The sequence below is a fragment of the Balaenoptera musculus genome, chromosome 16 (genome assembly GCF_009873245.2).
Source record: "Balaenoptera musculus isolate JJ_BM4_2016_0621 chromosome 16, mBalMus1.pri.v3, whole genome shotgun sequence".
Classification (NCBI taxonomy): Eukaryota; Metazoa; Chordata; class Mammalia; order Artiodactyla; family Balaenopteridae; genus Balaenoptera; species Balaenoptera musculus.
This window is the reverse complement of record NC_045800.1, coordinates 34410041-34427817: the sequence shown is the minus strand read 5'-3', so window position 1 is coordinate 34427817 and position 17777 is coordinate 34410041. Positions and strand designations below refer to the sequence as shown.

The 17777-nt window shown below is 34.8% G+C and overlaps 1 protein-coding gene across 10 annotated transcripts in view; it reads left to right on the top strand.

Annotated features, from left to right (window-relative positions):
• The window catches only part of EXOC6 (exocyst complex component 6), a 205362-nt gene that overhangs the window by 84198 nt on the left and 103387 nt on the right, over window positions 1-17777 (top strand). For 9 of the 10 annotated variants that reach the window (XM_036828813.1, XM_036828815.1, XM_036828811.1 and 6 more), the window contains exons 10-14: window positions 4315-4361; window positions 4485-4605; window positions 6097-6168; window positions 11232-11329; window positions 15373-15478. In XM_036828813.1, coding sequence (XP_036684708.1) covers window positions 4315-4361; window positions 4485-4605; window positions 6097-6168; window positions 11232-11329; window positions 15373-15478 — 444 coding nt within the window. The remainder of the gene's footprint in view (window positions 1-4314; window positions 4362-4484; window positions 4606-6096; window positions 6169-11231; window positions 11330-15372; window positions 15479-17777) is intronic. The other variant, XM_036828812.1, reaches the window with a different exon arrangement.

Here is a 17777-nt window from a genome sequence, read left to right as displayed (position 1 = left end):
TTTCTTCTCTGATTGCCGTGGCTAGGAATTCCAAAACTATGTTGAATAATAGTGGTGAGAGTGGACATCCTTGCCTTGTTCCTGATCTTAGAGGAAATGCTTTCAGGTTTTCACCATTGAGAGTGATGTTTGCTGTGGGTTTGTCATATATGGCCTTTATTATGTTGAGGTAGGTTCCCTCTATGCCCACTTTCTGGAGAGTTTTTATCATAAATAGGTGTTGAATTTTGTCAAAAGCTTTTTCTGCATCTATTGAGATGATCATATGGTTTTTATTCTTCATTAATAATTAATTATTAATATGCTGTATCACATTGATGATTGCATATATTGAAGAATCCTTGCATCCCTGGGATAAATCCCACTTGATCATGGTATATGATCCTTTTAATGTGTTGTTGGATTTTGTTTGCTAGTATTTTGTTGAGAATTTTTGCATCTATATTCATCAGTGATATTGGTCTTTAATTTTCTTTTTTTGTACTATCTTTGTCTGGTTTTGGTATCAGGGTGATGGTGGCCTCATAGAATGAATTTGAGAGTGTTCCTTCCTCTGCAATTTTTGGAAGAGTTTGAGAAGGATGGGTGTTAACTCTTCTCTAAATGTTTGATAGAATTCACCTGTGAAGCCATCTGGTCCTGGACTTTTGTTTGTTGGAAGATTTTTAATCACAGTTTCAATTTCATTACTTGTGATTGGTCTGTTCATATTTTCTATTTCTTCCTGGTTCAGTCTTAGAAGGTTATACCTTTCTAAGAATTTGTCCATTTCTTCCAGATTGTCCATTTTATTGACACAGAGTTGCCTCTAGTAGTCTCTTAGGTTGCTTTGTATTTCTGCGGTGTCCACTGTAACTTCTCCGTTTTCATTTCTGATTTTACTGATTTGAGTCCTCTCCCTCTTTTTCTTGATGAGTCTGGCTAATGGTTTATCAATTTTGTTTATCTTCTCAAAGAACCAGCTTTTAGTTTTATTGATCTTTGCTGTTGTTTTCTTTGTTTCTATTGCATTTATTTCTGCTCTGCTCTTTATGATTCTTTCCTTGGCTAACTTTGGGTTTTGTTTGTTCTTCTTTCTCTAGTTCCTTTAGGTGTAAGGTTAGATTGTTTATTTGAGATTTTTCTTGTTTCTTGAGGTAGGCTTGTATACCTATAAACTTCCCTCTTAGAACTGCTTTTGCTGCATCCCATAGGTTTTGAATCGTCATGTTTTCATTGTCATTTGTCTTTAGGTATTTTTTGATTTCCTCAGTGATCTCTTGGTTATTTAGTAACGTATTGTTTAGCCTCCATGTGTTTGTGTTTTTTACGTTTTTTTCCCTGTAATTCATTTCTAATCTCATAGCATTGTGGTCAGAAAAGATGCTTGATATGATTTCAATTTTCTTAAATTTACTGAGGCTTGATTTGTGACCCAAGATGTGATCTATCCTGTAGAATGTTCCGTGCGCACTTGAGAAGAAAGTGTAATCTGCTGTTTTTGGATGGAATGTCCTATAAATATCAATTAAATCTATCTGGTCTATTGTGTCATTTAAAGCTTCTGTTTCCTTATTTATTTTCATTTTGGATGATCCGTCCATTGGTGTAAGTAAGGTGTTAAAGTCCCCCACTATTATTGTGTTACTGTCAGTTTCCTCTTTTATAGCTGTTAGCAGTTGCCTTATGTATTGAGGTGCTCCTGTGTTGGGTGCATATATATTTATAATTGTTATATCTTCTTCTTGGATTGATCCCTTGATCATTATGTAGTGTCCTTCCTTGTCTCTTGTAACATTCTTTATTTTAACGTCTATTTTATCTGATATGAGTATTGCTACTCCAGCTTTCTTTTGATTTCCATTTGCGTGGAATATCTTTTTCCATCCCCTCACTTTCAGTCTGTATGTGTCCCGAGGTCTGAAGTGGGTCTCTTGTAGACAGCCTATATATGGGTCTTGTTTTTGTATCCATTCAGCAAGCCTGTGTCTTTTGGTTGGAGCATTTAATCCATTCACATTTAAAGTAATTATCGATATGTATGTTCCTATTGCCATTTTCTTAATTGTTTTGGGCTTGTTTTCGTAGGTCCTTTTCTTCTCTTATGTTTCCCACTTAGAGAAGTTCCTTTAGCATTTGTTGTAGAGCTGGTTTGGTGGTGCTGAATTCTCTTAGCTTTTGCTTGTCTGTAAAGCTTTTGATTTCTCTATCGAATCTGAATGAGATCCTTGCTGGGTAGAGTAATCTTGGTTGTAGGCTCTTCCGTTTCGTCACTTTAACTGTATCGTGCCAGTCCCTTCTGGCTTGTAGAGTTTCTGCTGAGAAATCAGCTGTTAACCTTATGGGAGTTCCCTTGTATATTGTCGTTTTTCCCTTGCTGCTTTCAATAATTTTTCTTTGTCTTTAGTTTTTGCCAATTTGATTACTATGTGTCTCAACATGTTTCTCCTTGGGTTTATCCTGTACGGGACTGTCTGTGCTTCCTGGACTTGGGTGGCTATTTCCTTTCCCATGTTAGGGAAGTTTTCAACTATAATCTCTTCAAATATTTTCTCGGGTCCTTTCTCTCTCTCTTCTCCTTCTGGGACCCCTATAATGTGGATGTTGTTGCATTTAATGTTGTCCCAGAGGTCCCTTAGGCTGTCTTCATTTCTTTTCATTCTTTTTTCTTTATTCTGTTCCACAGCAGTGAATTCCACCATCTGTCTTCCAGGTCACTTATCCGTTCTTCTGCCTCAGTTATTCTGCTATTGATTCCTTCTAGTGTGTTTTTCATTTCAGTTATTGTATTATTCATCTCTGTTTGTTTGTTCTTTAATTCTTCTAGGTCTTTGTTAAACATTTCTTTCATCTTCTCGATCTTTGCCTCCATTGTTTTCCAGAGGTCCTGGATCATCTTCTCTATCATTTTCTGAATTCTTTTTCTGGAAGATTGCCTATCTCCACTTCATTTAGTTGTTTTTCTGGGGTTTTATCTTGTTCCTTCATCTGGTACATAGCCCTCTGCCTTTTCATCTTGTCTATCTTTCTGTGAATGTGGTTTTTGTTCCACAGGCTGCAGGATTGTAGTTCTTCTTGCTTCTGCTGTCTTCTTGCTTCTGTCATTCTTCTTGCTTCTGTTCTTCTTCCTTCTCTACTTAAATATAATTTTAAAAAGCTAGAATGAAAAAAAAAATTTGTCTTAGAGCTGATAAAAAATGGTAATTTAAATCTGTAAGTGCTTGATAACATTGACTCAAAATATTTAAAGCAAAATTGCCACAACTTAAAGGATAAGTAAAAACATCTGTAAGTATAGTGGATGCTTCAGTATCTTACCAGCCAGTGGACAGTATATCAGTAAGAATACAGAACATGATTAATAGGCTTATCTAATAGACTGTATAGAATTCTGTTTGGGAATTCCCTGAGGGTCCAGTGGCTAAGACTCAGCGCTTTCACTGCCGTGGGCCCAGGTTCAATCCCTGGTCAGGGAACTAAGATCCCAAAAGCCACACAGTGCAGCCAAAAAAAAAAAAAAGGAATTCTGTTTCAACACCTGTAGAAACAGTTTTTTAAGTACACATGGAACATTATAAAATGTGACTACATACTGTGTTATAAAGCAAGTATCAAGAAATACCAAACATCTGTGTCATGTAGACTATATTCTCTGATCATAGTATTTTTAAGCCAAAAAATAATAACAGTCCCCTCCCTGAAAAAATCCAGATGTTTGAAATTTTTGATCACTTTTATGAAATATATAAAATATAATATTTGAACTTAATTGTTATATTTCATGTAATAAACTTTTATGAAATTCAAATGATCAAATATTTTCCTGTATACCTTTTGTTAAAATTATAAATAATAGGAAATCTTAGACCATTTCAAAGGAATTTGACTTTTATTATGAATCAGATGAAAAGTCATTGGAGGGTTTTTAGCAAATGATACAATTATTTGATTACTGTTTGAAAACTATCATTCTGGCAGCTATCTGGAGAATAGACTGTAGGGATCAAGCCTGAAAGCTTGGAAGACTAGGTAGGAGAATGATGTAATTGTCCAAGTGAGAGATGATGGTAGCTTGAACTAGCCTGCTGAGAAGGAGGTTCTGAAATCATATTGACTTTTTAATTTGTTTATTGTTCGTTTTCTTTCGAATGCAAGTTCCATGAGGGGTAAGGACTTTTTGTTATTTACCATTGTATCCCTGGTGCCTTAAAAATGTATGCAGCATATAGGAGACTCTCAATAAATATTTGTTAATAAATGTTGTACTGATTTGGAATTTACTTTTATGTTACTGATATTTATTGTTTTAAATTGATTTTTATTTTTCATTTAAAGCATGAAACAGTTGATGGCTATAGAAGATATTTCACTCAAATTGTAGGGTATGTATCTAATATGGCAATAAGTATTATTTTGATATTGTGTTATGTGTCAGAACTAATGATTTGGTATATAGGTTTTAATTTTTTTTTAACTCATGTTATTTTGGTAATTACTGTTCTTAGGTTCTTTGTGGTGGAAGATCACATTTTACATGTGACCCAAGGATTAGTAACCAGGGCATACACTGATGAACTTTGGAACATGGCCCTCTCAAAGATAATTGCTGTCCTTAGAGCTCATTCAGTAAGTCAGACAATTTATGTTACTAAATTTTTAATTCAGTTACCTCAAGAACTTCTGAAATGCATAATGTCAGAAGAAAACTGTACCTCCATCAGTTCTGCATTTTTTTTTGGTAATTGCTCAGATTCGGAAGTAGTAATGACAGGCCTTTGTTTGTCTGGTAATATTGCAACTGAGTGGGGCTTCCGAAGACACTTTTAGTCCAGCATTACAGAAGATGAAGAATTAAGCTGGTCTCATTAGTCTCAACTGACCTCTTCATTAGATCACTGAAAAGCACCATGAAGAAAGGGTTTTTAATTATCAGTCCAGATTCTTTGTTTCCAAAGTAAACTCCACCATTAAAACTCAGTAGAACTTGTTCTTCGATGTTTATAATTTGTTTGCAGTAATACAGTTATAAATTTCTTAAAAATATGCAGTTCTCAGAATTTGAACTCATTTAGAATAATGACCCTTTAAGTAATGAGAATTATTTTTATGAACGAAGGTAAAATGATAAAATATTTTTATAATATGCCTTTTGTGGAAATAAAAATATGTGTTATAAAGACTATTGAAATAAATAATTTCTTAGTGTGGACTTTTTCTTAAGACAATTTTGGGAGTTTACCTTCAGTGAAATTTCCCCAAACTTAAAATTTTATAATCTATTATTTAAAATCTTATTATTGAGAATAGAGATTGAAAATATTTTGCAGGAAGATTATTAGTTTAAGTGATATTTAGATTATAAATACATTATATTTTTATTTATCAGGGACATAGATTTTGGATACAGTATTTGTCCAATGAACTACAACTTTTTCTGACATATTATAATAAAGAACAATACATTTTATCATGGTTTATATTCAGGCCAGCTATGAATACGTAATATGATAGTGTGCTTCCTATTAATTCCATGGCATCAAGTATGAAATCATAATATATTAAATGCAACATATCACACTTAAAATCTTATTACATGCTATTAAGGGGACAAGAGTGAATTTCACTATCCCTTTGAAATTAATTATTTTTCTTTGGTGCATTACTAAGAAAATACTTAAATTGTCATTTCTTATATTAGAGAATTATATTGATTGTATCTCTTTTATAATAGAATAAATAATTGAAAAGTAGAAATATATGGTCTATATATAAACCATTTTTTCAATTTGAAATAACTAGTTCCTTAAAATCTAAAGACTTCTGGAAATATAAGCATCATTGCTTTGACCAAAGTTTAGTGTGTACAAATTTCAGAAAAATTTCTTTTCATATAAAACAGATACTTTAGTTATGTCATGTTATGATCTTTCCCTAAGAATTTTTTCATGAATAGAGGAAGCCAGCTGTGGATCTAATAACCAAGACTTCAAATTTATTGTAAGTCAGGCAAATTAAGGGAGAAATTTTCCAGTTTTATTTCTTAGTTTTTAACCAAATGACTCTGGTGTGTGTTTGTTTGTTTGTGTTTCCACCCCCACTTACCCTTCATTCTCGCAGTCTTATTGCACTGATCCTGATCTTGTTCTGGAACTGAAGAATCTCATTGTAATATTTGCAGATACTTTGCAGGTGGGTGATAATCTAATATTCAATTAATGGCTATTTGAGCACTTAAAGCTATTCAAAACATAGACCACACTCATTTATTTTATTGTGGCTTAATGGTAGTAAATTAGTAGTAATCAAATGTTTACTTATGTATTGATATTCTCCTATTACTCAGGACTTTTCATACCACCTCCTTCCTGATTATGAAGCTTGGACAGAACTCAGGGAATATTACCATCTTTTATAATATTGGTCATTCTGTTAGAGTAGATATAATATTTTTGCAGTTAAAAAAAAAAAATACATGGTGTAGTGGAAACAACCCTGAACTAGAAATTAGAAGATTAAAGTTCTGCCTGAGGAAAATGAACATGAGCTGTGGAATCACAAAGACCTGGAGTTTATATTCAACCTTTGCTATTGACTAATTTTATGTCTACAGCTTTTCTAAACTTTAGATCCTCATTTGTGAAAATGAGTTTGTTAATTACTAGTTTTCAGAATTGTTTTGAGTTTTAAATGTGATACTGTATATGAAAACACATACTAGTGTGAAAGCTGTGTGTACTCATTTTCTTCCTAATTTCAGGTGTACTGTGACTGTAAGCAAATCATTTTACTTCTTTGCGTTTTGGGTTTTGTTTTTCTTTTTAAAATAAGGTTAAAACTGAATTATCTTAGAACTCAATGTCTTTGTGGTTTTCAGTATCAAAGTTTTAAACTTGTCCCTCCTCCTTGATCACAGATAATACAGAATTGATTGCATTTGTTTTTCATGCTTAAATTTATGGGATTTTTATGGTTGGAATAACTTTTTTGTGAAACATAGACCAGCATTTTCCAAAGTGTGATAATAGATGTTACTTAAAAAGAGTTCTGTGGTCAAAAATGTTTAGAAAATGCTGAGTGAAGTAAAACAGATTTTTCCACTAAAAGCCTGTCTCAGAGCAAATTTACACCATACGTTTCCAAAAGGAAGGTGATTATGCAGCATTTTCCCAACATATTTGACACGTAAATCTTTTTTCCCCTTAGAGAATCTTTTAGATCTAGAGCTTCATATAAAATGCTTTGGGAAATGCTAAATTGTTGGCTTTATCACAGGAGTCTTTCCATCCTAGAATAATAGTTGTCTATTTTATTCTTAAACCTAAGGAGAAGATACCACAAGCTCCTTAGTAAATTATTTTATTGCCTTACATCTTTATTAGTTTGTATGGCTTATACTATAACACCAAAATAATTTGGGGTTTTTTTGCTTTCATAAATTTTGTGACTAATGTACCTGTAATACTGATCTCTCTGCAAGAAAACGTAGGAAGTTTTATTAAAGACTGCCTTAATATCTGGGGCCTATGTCTAAGTAACTTGAGGGAGCTTTGCTATCCTTAATGACTTAAAGCATTGCTACTCAAAATATGGTCCAGGGATCACAGGTCTACAAATCGTTTGTTATGGATCCATAATGAAAAGAAACTTTTGTCGGAATGTAAATCAACTATGTCACTAAATACAAAATTTAGCTCAGTTGGCTTTTTTTTTTTTTTTTTTGGTAACAAGACTTTCTTGATATCAGTATCAGCATTGATTTATATTCTGGTGCAAGCTCCTTACCTCTTTTTTAAAAACCATACAAACTGTTCTTGAGTTGGCACTTTGAGTACAACTGTAGATTCAGTTGTAGATTGAGTATTTGATGTGTTTCCAAGGAACTCTGCAGAGAATCAAGGAGTAATAGACAACATTCAAATAATAGAAGCATTAGAAAAGCAACAGTGATGGGTGCATAAACCCTTGTAAATATACCTTTCTCATCCTACTGCTTTGAAATAAAGTTAAGGAAAACGAACCAGTTCTTCTTACTTATTCAGAAATCCTGCAGTATTTTCATTTCACTGAATACTGACAGGCTGATTATTAGGGTAATCTCATACTGAATTAATAAATACTGGCTTTTCAAGTTATACTTAATAATTGAAGAATTGAGGAAAGTCTTTTCTTTTTAAAAAAAATTTATTTATTTATATTTATTTATTTATTTGGCTGTGTCTGGCCTTAGTTGCGGCACGCGGGATCTTCGTTGTGGCATGCGGGATCTTTTGTTGTGGCGTGCAGCCTTCTGTCTAGTTGTGGCACGCAGGCTCAGTTGCAGCATGAGGGCTCTCTAATTGCGGCATGGGGGCTCTCTAGTTGTGGCATGTGGGCTCAGTAGTTGCAGCACGTGGGCTCTCTAGTTGTGGCATGTGGGCTCAGTAGTTGCTGCATGCGGGCTCTCTAGTTGTGGCACGCAGGCTCCAGAGCGTGCAGGCTTAGTTGCCCTGCGGCATTTGGGATCTTAGTTCCCTGATCAGGGATCGAACCCGCATCCCCTGCATTGGAAGGCAGATTCTTACCACTGGACCACCAGGGGAATCCTGAGGAGGGTCTTTTCTAATTAACCTTTAACTAATTAAAGAATATTGCACAATATTTTGCTTTTAAAAGTGGCACTTTGCCAACTTAAGGAAATTTTTCTTTTAAAAATGTAATTATTTCATCATTTAAAACAAAGCTGACTAAACAATAAATTAAAAAAAAAACCCAGCATGTTCATAGTTCTGCTTACTGCCTATTAAGCAAATAAAAAGCAAGCATTTATTGATTCGTTCATTAACATTTTTTTGAGCACCCACTATGTGCTAGCAGCTAGATGATATATACAATGATAGATATAAAAATCAGTAGAACAGTAGGGACATAAAGATTCTTGGCTTCAAGAAATTCACACTTTAGTTGTAAACAAATAAGATGTATAATAAGACATACTAATTTAGTAATATATTAAAGAGCTTTGGGCTCATAGAAGATAGAATGATAACTTTGATTCCAGGAGTTGGGAAAGGCTACACAGAAAGTTGAAATGTGAGCTGGATTTTGAAGGAAATGTGAGTTCAGCAAGTAGATATGAAGAAAGAGGCATTAATGGCAGACAAAATAGCATGTGTCAATTACAGGTAGAGGTATGGTATGGTGAGCATGAGACTGGCTGAGCAGCTTAATGGTATTAGAAACGGTAGTGTTTGAGTGTAAGCAAAGAAGGGCAGAGAGTGGTAATGAAACTGATAAGGTAGTTTGAGCCAGATTGTGGCATGTCTTGTGAGGCTTTAGTAAGCTTTCTATAGGGGAATGGCGTGATCAGATGTGTACTTTCAGATGATAATTTTAAGAGTTGGGCAATAGATTGAGTTGAAAGAGACGGATGGTTGGAATTTCAGTTTAGGAAGCTCTTACAGTGGTCTAGGCAAGAGATGTTAAGGACCTGAAGTAAAACAGTGATACTGGGGCTTCCTTGGTGGTGCAGTGGTTAAGAATCCACCTGCCAATGCAGGGGACACGGGTTCGAGCCCTGCTCTGGGAAGATCCCACATGCTGCGGAGCAACTAAGCCCGTGCGCCACAACTACTGAGCCTGCGCTCTAGAGCCTGCATGCCACAACTACTGAAGCCCGCATGCCTAGAGCCTGTGCTCCGCAACAAGACAAGCCACCGCAATGAGAAGCCCGTGCACTGCAACGGAGAGTAGCCCCCGCTTGCCGCAACTAGAGAAAGCCCGCGCCCAGCAACGAAGACCCAACACAGCCAAAAATAAATGAATAAAATATATAAATTTATTAAAAAAACCCAACAAAACAGTGATACTGGGAAGATTTCTGGAAGAAAGAAAGGTAGTAAATGATAGAGAAGAATGATAGGTTTGAATGAGATTTGTAAAGGAGGTAAAATCAAAAGAATTTGATGACTGATCAAATGTGTTTGTTTTGAGGGCATTTAGATGACTTTCAGGTTTCTTTCCTGATAAATTGGATTGATGATAGAGCTATTAACAGGGATAGGAAATAGGAAGAACACTTGGTTTAGTCTGAAAGGGAAGAGATAAGTTAACTTTAATGTGCCTGTTGGCAGACTGACTAGAGATGTCTAATTGCTGTTGGAATTAAATATTTAGAATTTATAGAGGTCTAGCTAGAGATACAGATTGAGAATAATCAGAGAAAGTAGTGTTTGAAGTCAATCAACTTGAAATTGCCCTAGAGAGCTAGAAGAAAAGATTGAAGGATAGAGATAGAAGAAAAAAGGAATCCAGAAGATTACTCATAGATAAAAGGAGAACAAGGAGAGAGAGTGGTGTTATAGAATTCAAAACAGAAGAGTTTCAAGAAACAGAGGTAAGTGGAGTGAGAGATCATGGAATTTTATATTCAGGAGATTTTCTGTGACATTGCTAAGAACAGCTTCAATAAAGGAATAGGAGTGGGAGTTAGATTGTAGTAGGTTTGGCTATGGAAGGAGTGACACAGGAAATTGAGGGAGGGCTTTTATGTTTTCTTTAGTTGTTCTTGGTTTAAAGATGGGAGGCAATTTAGCATGTTTATTTAGTGAAGAGAAAGGAGCTAGTGGAAGTTAAAGACACAGCAGAGTGAGTAGATAATCCATGGAGCAGTTCCTGCAGGAGGAGATAGGATCAAGACCAAAGATGAAGACGTAAGCCTTGAAGGGGAATAGGGACAACTTTGAGGCAAGCAGAAATGTTTGGTCCTGATATGGGTAGCATTTCAAATGGATTTGGAGTTGCAAAGGAATAAAGTTTTGGAGTGTTATATTTGATAACTTTTCCCTGTACAACAAAGTCAGTGTTAAATTGAAGGCGCAAAAGGAAACCATCATGTTTCAGACAGAATGTATTCTCTTTTCTTCTTGTATCTTATTTAGGGACAACTTCCCAAGACACAGATATGTAGATCACTAATCTTGAACTTTTTCTCCAATTCTGACTTCTAATACTTTTTAAGGTTAACAGTGTAATCCAGACAAAAAAGAGAAAGAAGAAATAGAAAAATTATTCCAGTTCATAAAACTCTTTCTAGACTCTTTTTTACCTAGTACAACTTAGTAGAAAGTCAAAAGGATATCTTTTTTCATACTGTTGGGATGGCATACTATGTGATACAGTGATCACTTCACACAGTTCTCTAGTATTCTGAACTTTTAAAAATGAATATCTTTATTTATTTTACTTGTTTATCTGCTTTTTTGTGTGTGTTTTAGGGTTATGGTTTTCCAGTGAACCGACTTTTTGACCTTTTATTTGAAATAAGAGATCAATACAATGAAACACTGCTTAAAAAATGGGCTGGAGTTTTCAGGTTAGTCTAAGCCATGGTGCCTTAATGTAATGAAAAAGTTTGTCAAATGCTGAAGTAATTGGTTTTTGCATTTAGCAATAAAAAATGCTTATAATATTTTTTTATTGTGGTAAAATATATATAACATAAAACTTACCATTTTAACCTTTTATGGATGTACAGTTCAGTGGCATTAAGTATATTCACACTGTTGAAACCATCACCACTATCCATCTCCAGAAGTTTTTTATCTTCCTAAGCTGAAACTCTGTACCAGTTAAACAGTAACCCTCATTCTCTTCTTCTAGTCCCTGGCAATCACCATTCTGCTTTGTCTCTATGAATTCGACTACTCTAGGTACTTCATATAAGTAGAATCATACAATGTTTGGTTTTTGTGTCTGGATTTGTCTGTTTTTTTTGTGTCTGGATTATTTCACTTAGCATAATGTCTTCAAGGTTCATCCATATTGTAGCATGTGTCAAAATTTCATTCCTTTTTAAGGCTAAATAATATTCCATTATGTATATCACATTTTATTTATCCATTCATCCACTTATGGATATTTGGGTTGTTTTCACCTTTTAGCAATTGTGGATGATGCCACTATGAACCTTGGCGAACAGTTATCTGTTTGGGTCCCTGTTTTCAATTCTTTTGGGCATATACCCAGAAGTGGAATTGCTGGATTGTATGGTTAATATATGTTAAATATTTTGAGGAACCTCCATACTGCTTTCCACAGTGGCTGCACCACTTATAATCAATTTTTAATTGTTCTACTTTTAGTCCTAATCTCTGTAGTTTTTTGCCCCAGTAAATGATTAGATATGAGGCTATAACTGTTCAATGGTATTTAGTACTAGAGACAAAAATTTATGGCTTATAAATTTTGTTTGGGGAAAGTGCTATTTTTACAAACAACATAATTGTTAAATTAAAAATCTTAAAGTATCTAATTAGGACAATTATTTTTGCTTTAACCACTTGCCTTCAGGGCACAAAGTATTTTAATAACTATATAATTTTGTATTGCCATGAAAAGAAATATCAACTCCCTCCTTTTTAAATTCTAAAAACTTTTCTCTCTCCTTTTGTGCCTTTCTCCCTTCCTTCCTTTCTTTTTTTCTTTGTTTCAACAAAAAGTCAATCTTGAGAGCTTACATTTAGGTTAGCCAAAATATGATAGAAACAATGTGGCAATAATAGTTGATGTTATTAAAATAGAAAATATGTTAAATGATTTAACACTAGCTTGGCATTTACCCCATCAGTTTTCAAAACCTATGGAGGGCTGGCCTTCTGAATACTGTGATAGAAATCTTTTAAAATACCGAAGTGGTTTACAAGGTTATACACTTCTATTAAGATGAACTAAATCCTTATTTAAGCTTTTTGTATTAACATTCCATAGGAGTGATCTTGTCAGGATGTTGTCCCAAATGAATAATTGACAGTCTTAGATGAGTCATGTATAAATATTAACAATTTTTGATATTTAGTATTTTAGAAATAGAGGTAGTGCTTATTGATAGGGATGGTAATCTATAATGTGTATGCCATGATGTAATGTGATATAATATGATATCTTTATTTATATATATTTGTATATAAAAATCTTTACTTATAGGATTTCTGTTATTAACTTACCCTTTTCAGAAGAGTGTTTTAAGTTTTTACAGTTGCTGATAGATTTGTATTGAACCAGCTATTCTCTCTTATCTATCTTAAGACTTCTAGTAGTGAGATTGTTCCTCAAGATTGGGGAAACCGTGAGGTATTGTTTTCTCTCTGAAAAGCTAATGGGTTCCTTCAAAAAGAGATAGGATTAACATTATCCTCCATTATCATCATGGATTGAGAGCAAATGATAGCATGTCAATTGTAATTACCAAATATATTTTGACTTCTACTTTCAGTACTGTTCTAGGTCGTGCTTTTTACTTAGATTTTTAAGAAGTAGCAGATTTTAAGCTTTTTTTGTCCTTGATCTGTATCTTCAAAGACTGTACAAGTAGTGAATTGACAACCTAACAATTAAATGGGGAAAAAGTAAAAGTTATCATCAGTACTGAATAATTAAAACTTGACGATGTCCATGATAGAATTTATGATCTGACTACTGTCATACTTTGTTTATCCATGTGTGGTTCTCTCCACCTATATTGTGAGCACTAGTGTTTTATTTATATTCTTGATTGCCTAGCTCCAAACAGAGTCGTATTTTAACTACCTTGTGCACCTCAGTGATTTACAAGCACGTGACTTTATTTCCAGCCTCTCATTAAGATGCCAGAGCCATTTATCAATTAGATATCCATCATCCACTGCCCAAACCATATCCTTCTCTTAAGTTCCTTACCTCAGCAAATGTCTCTGATGAGGTGAGCTATACATCATTTGTCCATTTGCCCTGTCTAGAAACCACAGATTCATCAGGATTATATAATACTTTCCCTCATAATCCTCATTTAGTTTCTAAATCCCATATATTTTACTTTTTAAAAACTCTTGTTTCTGCCACTTCCTCTCTTCCTACACAAATACAGCTTTAATTCAAATTCTCGTCACTTCTTATTTGGATTATTCAGTCTTTCTAATTGACCTCTCTCTGTTCATTATTGTCCTTTTCCTAGTTTTTCCTCCACTGTGTGAAAGTCTTCCTATGACATTCCTCTGCTTAAAACCTACTATGGTATTCCATTGCCTACAGGATAAAATCTGGGTGCCTCAGTTTGTCCATCTGCCCAGCCTCATTTTAAACCATGTCCCTTGAATACTTTATACTCCAGTAGTACTGCACTACTTGTGGTTTTACTCAACCTCTCCCCACACTCATACTTTTTCTCCCCTTATGTTTTTGCATGTTATGTTCCATCTTTCTGAAATGCTGTTTTCCCATAATCTCATTAGAAGTGTTTCTTTTCATCTTTGAAGACCCTACAGAGCCCGTAGCTTCTCTGTAAAACTTTTCATGAGATGTCCCCCACCTACTCTGATAAAGTTAATCACTTCCTCCTTTGTCCTATTTCTGAAACTTGCTCCTCTTTTATTGTACGTATAACACATCATTATAAACATTATAATTTGTTTACATATCTATCTCTCCTATTAGGTTTGAGAACAGGGATCTTGCTTTTATTTTCATGAGGGTAGGGAGTTTTCATCAGAGTTAGCCCAGACTAGCACATAATAGGTGCTCAGTAAATAAAAATCAAACTGAATTATTGATTAAAAGGAAGTTGATTGGACAGCAGGTATATTAGGGCAGGCTGAGTTATGCTACGGTAACAAAAATGCCCAAAATCTCATTGGATGAACACTGGCATTTTATTTCTCACTTGCACAGAAGTCCATAGTGGGTCTAGTAGTCCAAGATTTGAGCTTTTGACATCTGTAATTCTACTTTCTCAACATGGTGGTCTCCCCTATCACTGTGGGACTAAGGGTCACACAGTTAGTTCATAAATGCTTTAGACTTAAAGCAACACATGTAACTTGTATTCACAGTCCAATGGCTAAAACTAATCATATGACTTTGCCTATTTGGTGAGTAGTAAATGTGTCTGCCTTACTAAGTATAAAAGGTCCTTTTCTAAGTACAACATTATGAGAGACAAAAAAATGGAAGACGTTGTTTTTATCTTCAAGGTGCTTATGGTCTAGTTGGAAAGAGAAGACAGAAAACATACAACTTGAGAGTTGTTCCTACCAAGAAATGTGACTGGGATACTCTTCACCTCATTTTTAGTTGTAATGAGTTCGTTCAGACTATATCATCTTGAGAATTGTTCTAGACTAGAAAATAAAAACTAAATTGCTGAGAGGATGTAAAATAAACAAGTGGAAAGAAGAGATTGCACATTAATTTTGAGGGACAGACTTATTTGGTATTGGATTTCAGAATTCTGAGTGATTAGGCACTGTTTTCCTGTTTAGAACTTTAACTGACACACAAAAAATGATTTTGTAATTGTTGGGGTTTTTTAAAAGTATTGTCCTATAGCACTCTATTGATATGTTTTCTAATATTAAATTTCAATTCTGTCTTCTTTCTTAACAGGGACATTTTTGAAGAAGATAATTATAGTCCCATCCCTATTGTTAATGAAGAAGAATATAAAACAGTCATCAGTAAATTTCCCTTTCAAGATCCAGACCTTGAAAAGGTACAAGCTAGTTCTTAATTCAAGAATTTTCTTGAAAATAAATTAATCATATTTATTGCTACATTATATTAACCTGACATTGTGAGAATAGCTTCTTTTGAGGCTTTTGTTGTTATTGTTGTGTTATTTGAGAAAATTAATTATGTTTTGTTAACTTTTAAAGATTATGTTACTACTACTACTACTATTTTGGTGAGGTTAAGAAAGGACTTTCCTGGGGCTACTAGGAGCTGTTGTCCCAAATGTTAGGTGGATTCCCAGGGCAGGTGTTACTATCATTGGGTGGGTTCCAAATTAGATATACTAAGAAGTAGCAGCAAGAAAAGCCACTGTAATGAGCTGCAACAAGAGAAGCCACTGTAATGAGAAGCCCACGCACCGCAACAAAGAGTAACCCCTGCTCACCGCAAGTAGAGAAAGCCTGCACACAGCAATGAAGACCCAACGCAGCCAAAAATAAAATAAATAAAATAAATAAATTTATTTAAAAAAAAAAAGTTTATCTTGGTTAAGTAAGAGGTGTATGAAGGCACTAGCCACCTGTAAATTTTTCCTGAAGTAAGAATGTCTATTTTTGGAGTCAAGATGTCTGAACAAAAGATAGGCTAGAGAAAGGAAATAGACCACTATGTAGAGTATTCTGGAAATACACCTGATTGCCCATATGCATGCGTGCACACAGAAACACACACGCTTGTACCAATCCAGTATCCCTGGGTAGAATTAGATCTTATGAGAAAAGGATATCATATTTCCTGTTATTATCACCTTTTTCATTCTCTTCATTTTTGATTTTTTTTCCCTTAATCTTTTTTATTATTTTTCAACACTTTATAATTTAGTCCTTCTCTACATTTTTATCCCTTAATAATGAACAAGAGTGAATTCTGAATGAGTTGTGTGAATTGTGACTGTAAATTTTTATGTTACATTTGTATATACATAAACTAAGCATATTATGTGTAATAGTCACTAAATACAGGACCAAGTAATTTAATACATAGCTTTTAGATTATAGCTAACACTGCCATTGAATATACCTAATTGTATTCTAATACACACAAAAGACCAGAATAATTATTCTAGTTCTGTATTTTTGAAACCCCAATCAAAGTTTCCCTGTCAAGAAATATTACGAGGGACTTCCCTCGTGGCGCAGTGGTTAAGAATCTGCCTGCTAGGAGTTCCCTGGTGGTCCAGTGGTAAAGAATCCACTTTATAATGCAGGGGATGCGGGTTCAACCCCTGGTCAGGGAACTAAGATTGCATATGCCACGGGGCAACTAAGCCTGCATGCCACAACTACTGAGCTCGTGCGCCTCAACTAGAGCTGCGTGCTCTGGAACCCACGCGCCACAACTACAGAGCCCATGCACCCTGGAGCCTGTGCACCACAACTAGAGAAGAGAAAACCCACACACCACAACTAGAGCGAAGCCCACACGCTGCAATGAAGAGCCTGCATGCCTTAGCGAAGATCCTGCGTGCTGCATCTAAGACCTGACGCAGCTAAAAATAAAATAAAATAAATAAATACTGAAAAAAAAAAAAAAAAAAGAATCCGCCTGCCAATGCAGGGGACACGGGTTCGATCCCTGGTCTGGGAAGATCCCACATGCCGCAGAGCACCTAAGCCCGCAGGCCACAACTACTGAAGCCCGCGTGCCTAGAACCTGTGCTCCACAACAAGAGAAGCCACGGCAATGAGAAACGCGTGCACTGCAACGAAGAGTAGCCCCCGCTCACCGCAACTAGAGAAAGCCCGCGTGCAGCAACGAAGACCCAACGCAGCCAAAAATAAATAAGTAGACAAACAAATAAATTTATTTTTTTAAAAAGAAATATTACGAGAATATTCTCTATCTCACAGCTTGGCTTTGTTTTGTTTTAGTTACTGGTAATAAATGTGTTCAGGATATAGCATCTGCAAAAAGAGCACTGGATTTGGTCTGGATTCATGTGCCAGCTCTGTCTGTGGCTTATTATGGGCAAGTGTCTTACCCTATTTGGGCATTTTTGCGTCATCTGTCAAATAAGGAGGTTGAACTAAATAATCTCTAATGTCTCTTCTAATTACACTAAACTATTCTAAATAGATTTATAGTTAAAAGGATATTTGATTTTGCTTGTAGGGTACTTCCAAAATATACAGCATCTGAGGATTAAGCTTGTTAAGAATTGTATTCATTGGTTTGTGTATTCATCATTAAAAAGAACTATCATTAAGGCAAAAGGCACATGAAAAATTTAAATGTGATAACTTAGAAATCCCTTAAGTTATTTAGTAATAGTCTCTTGG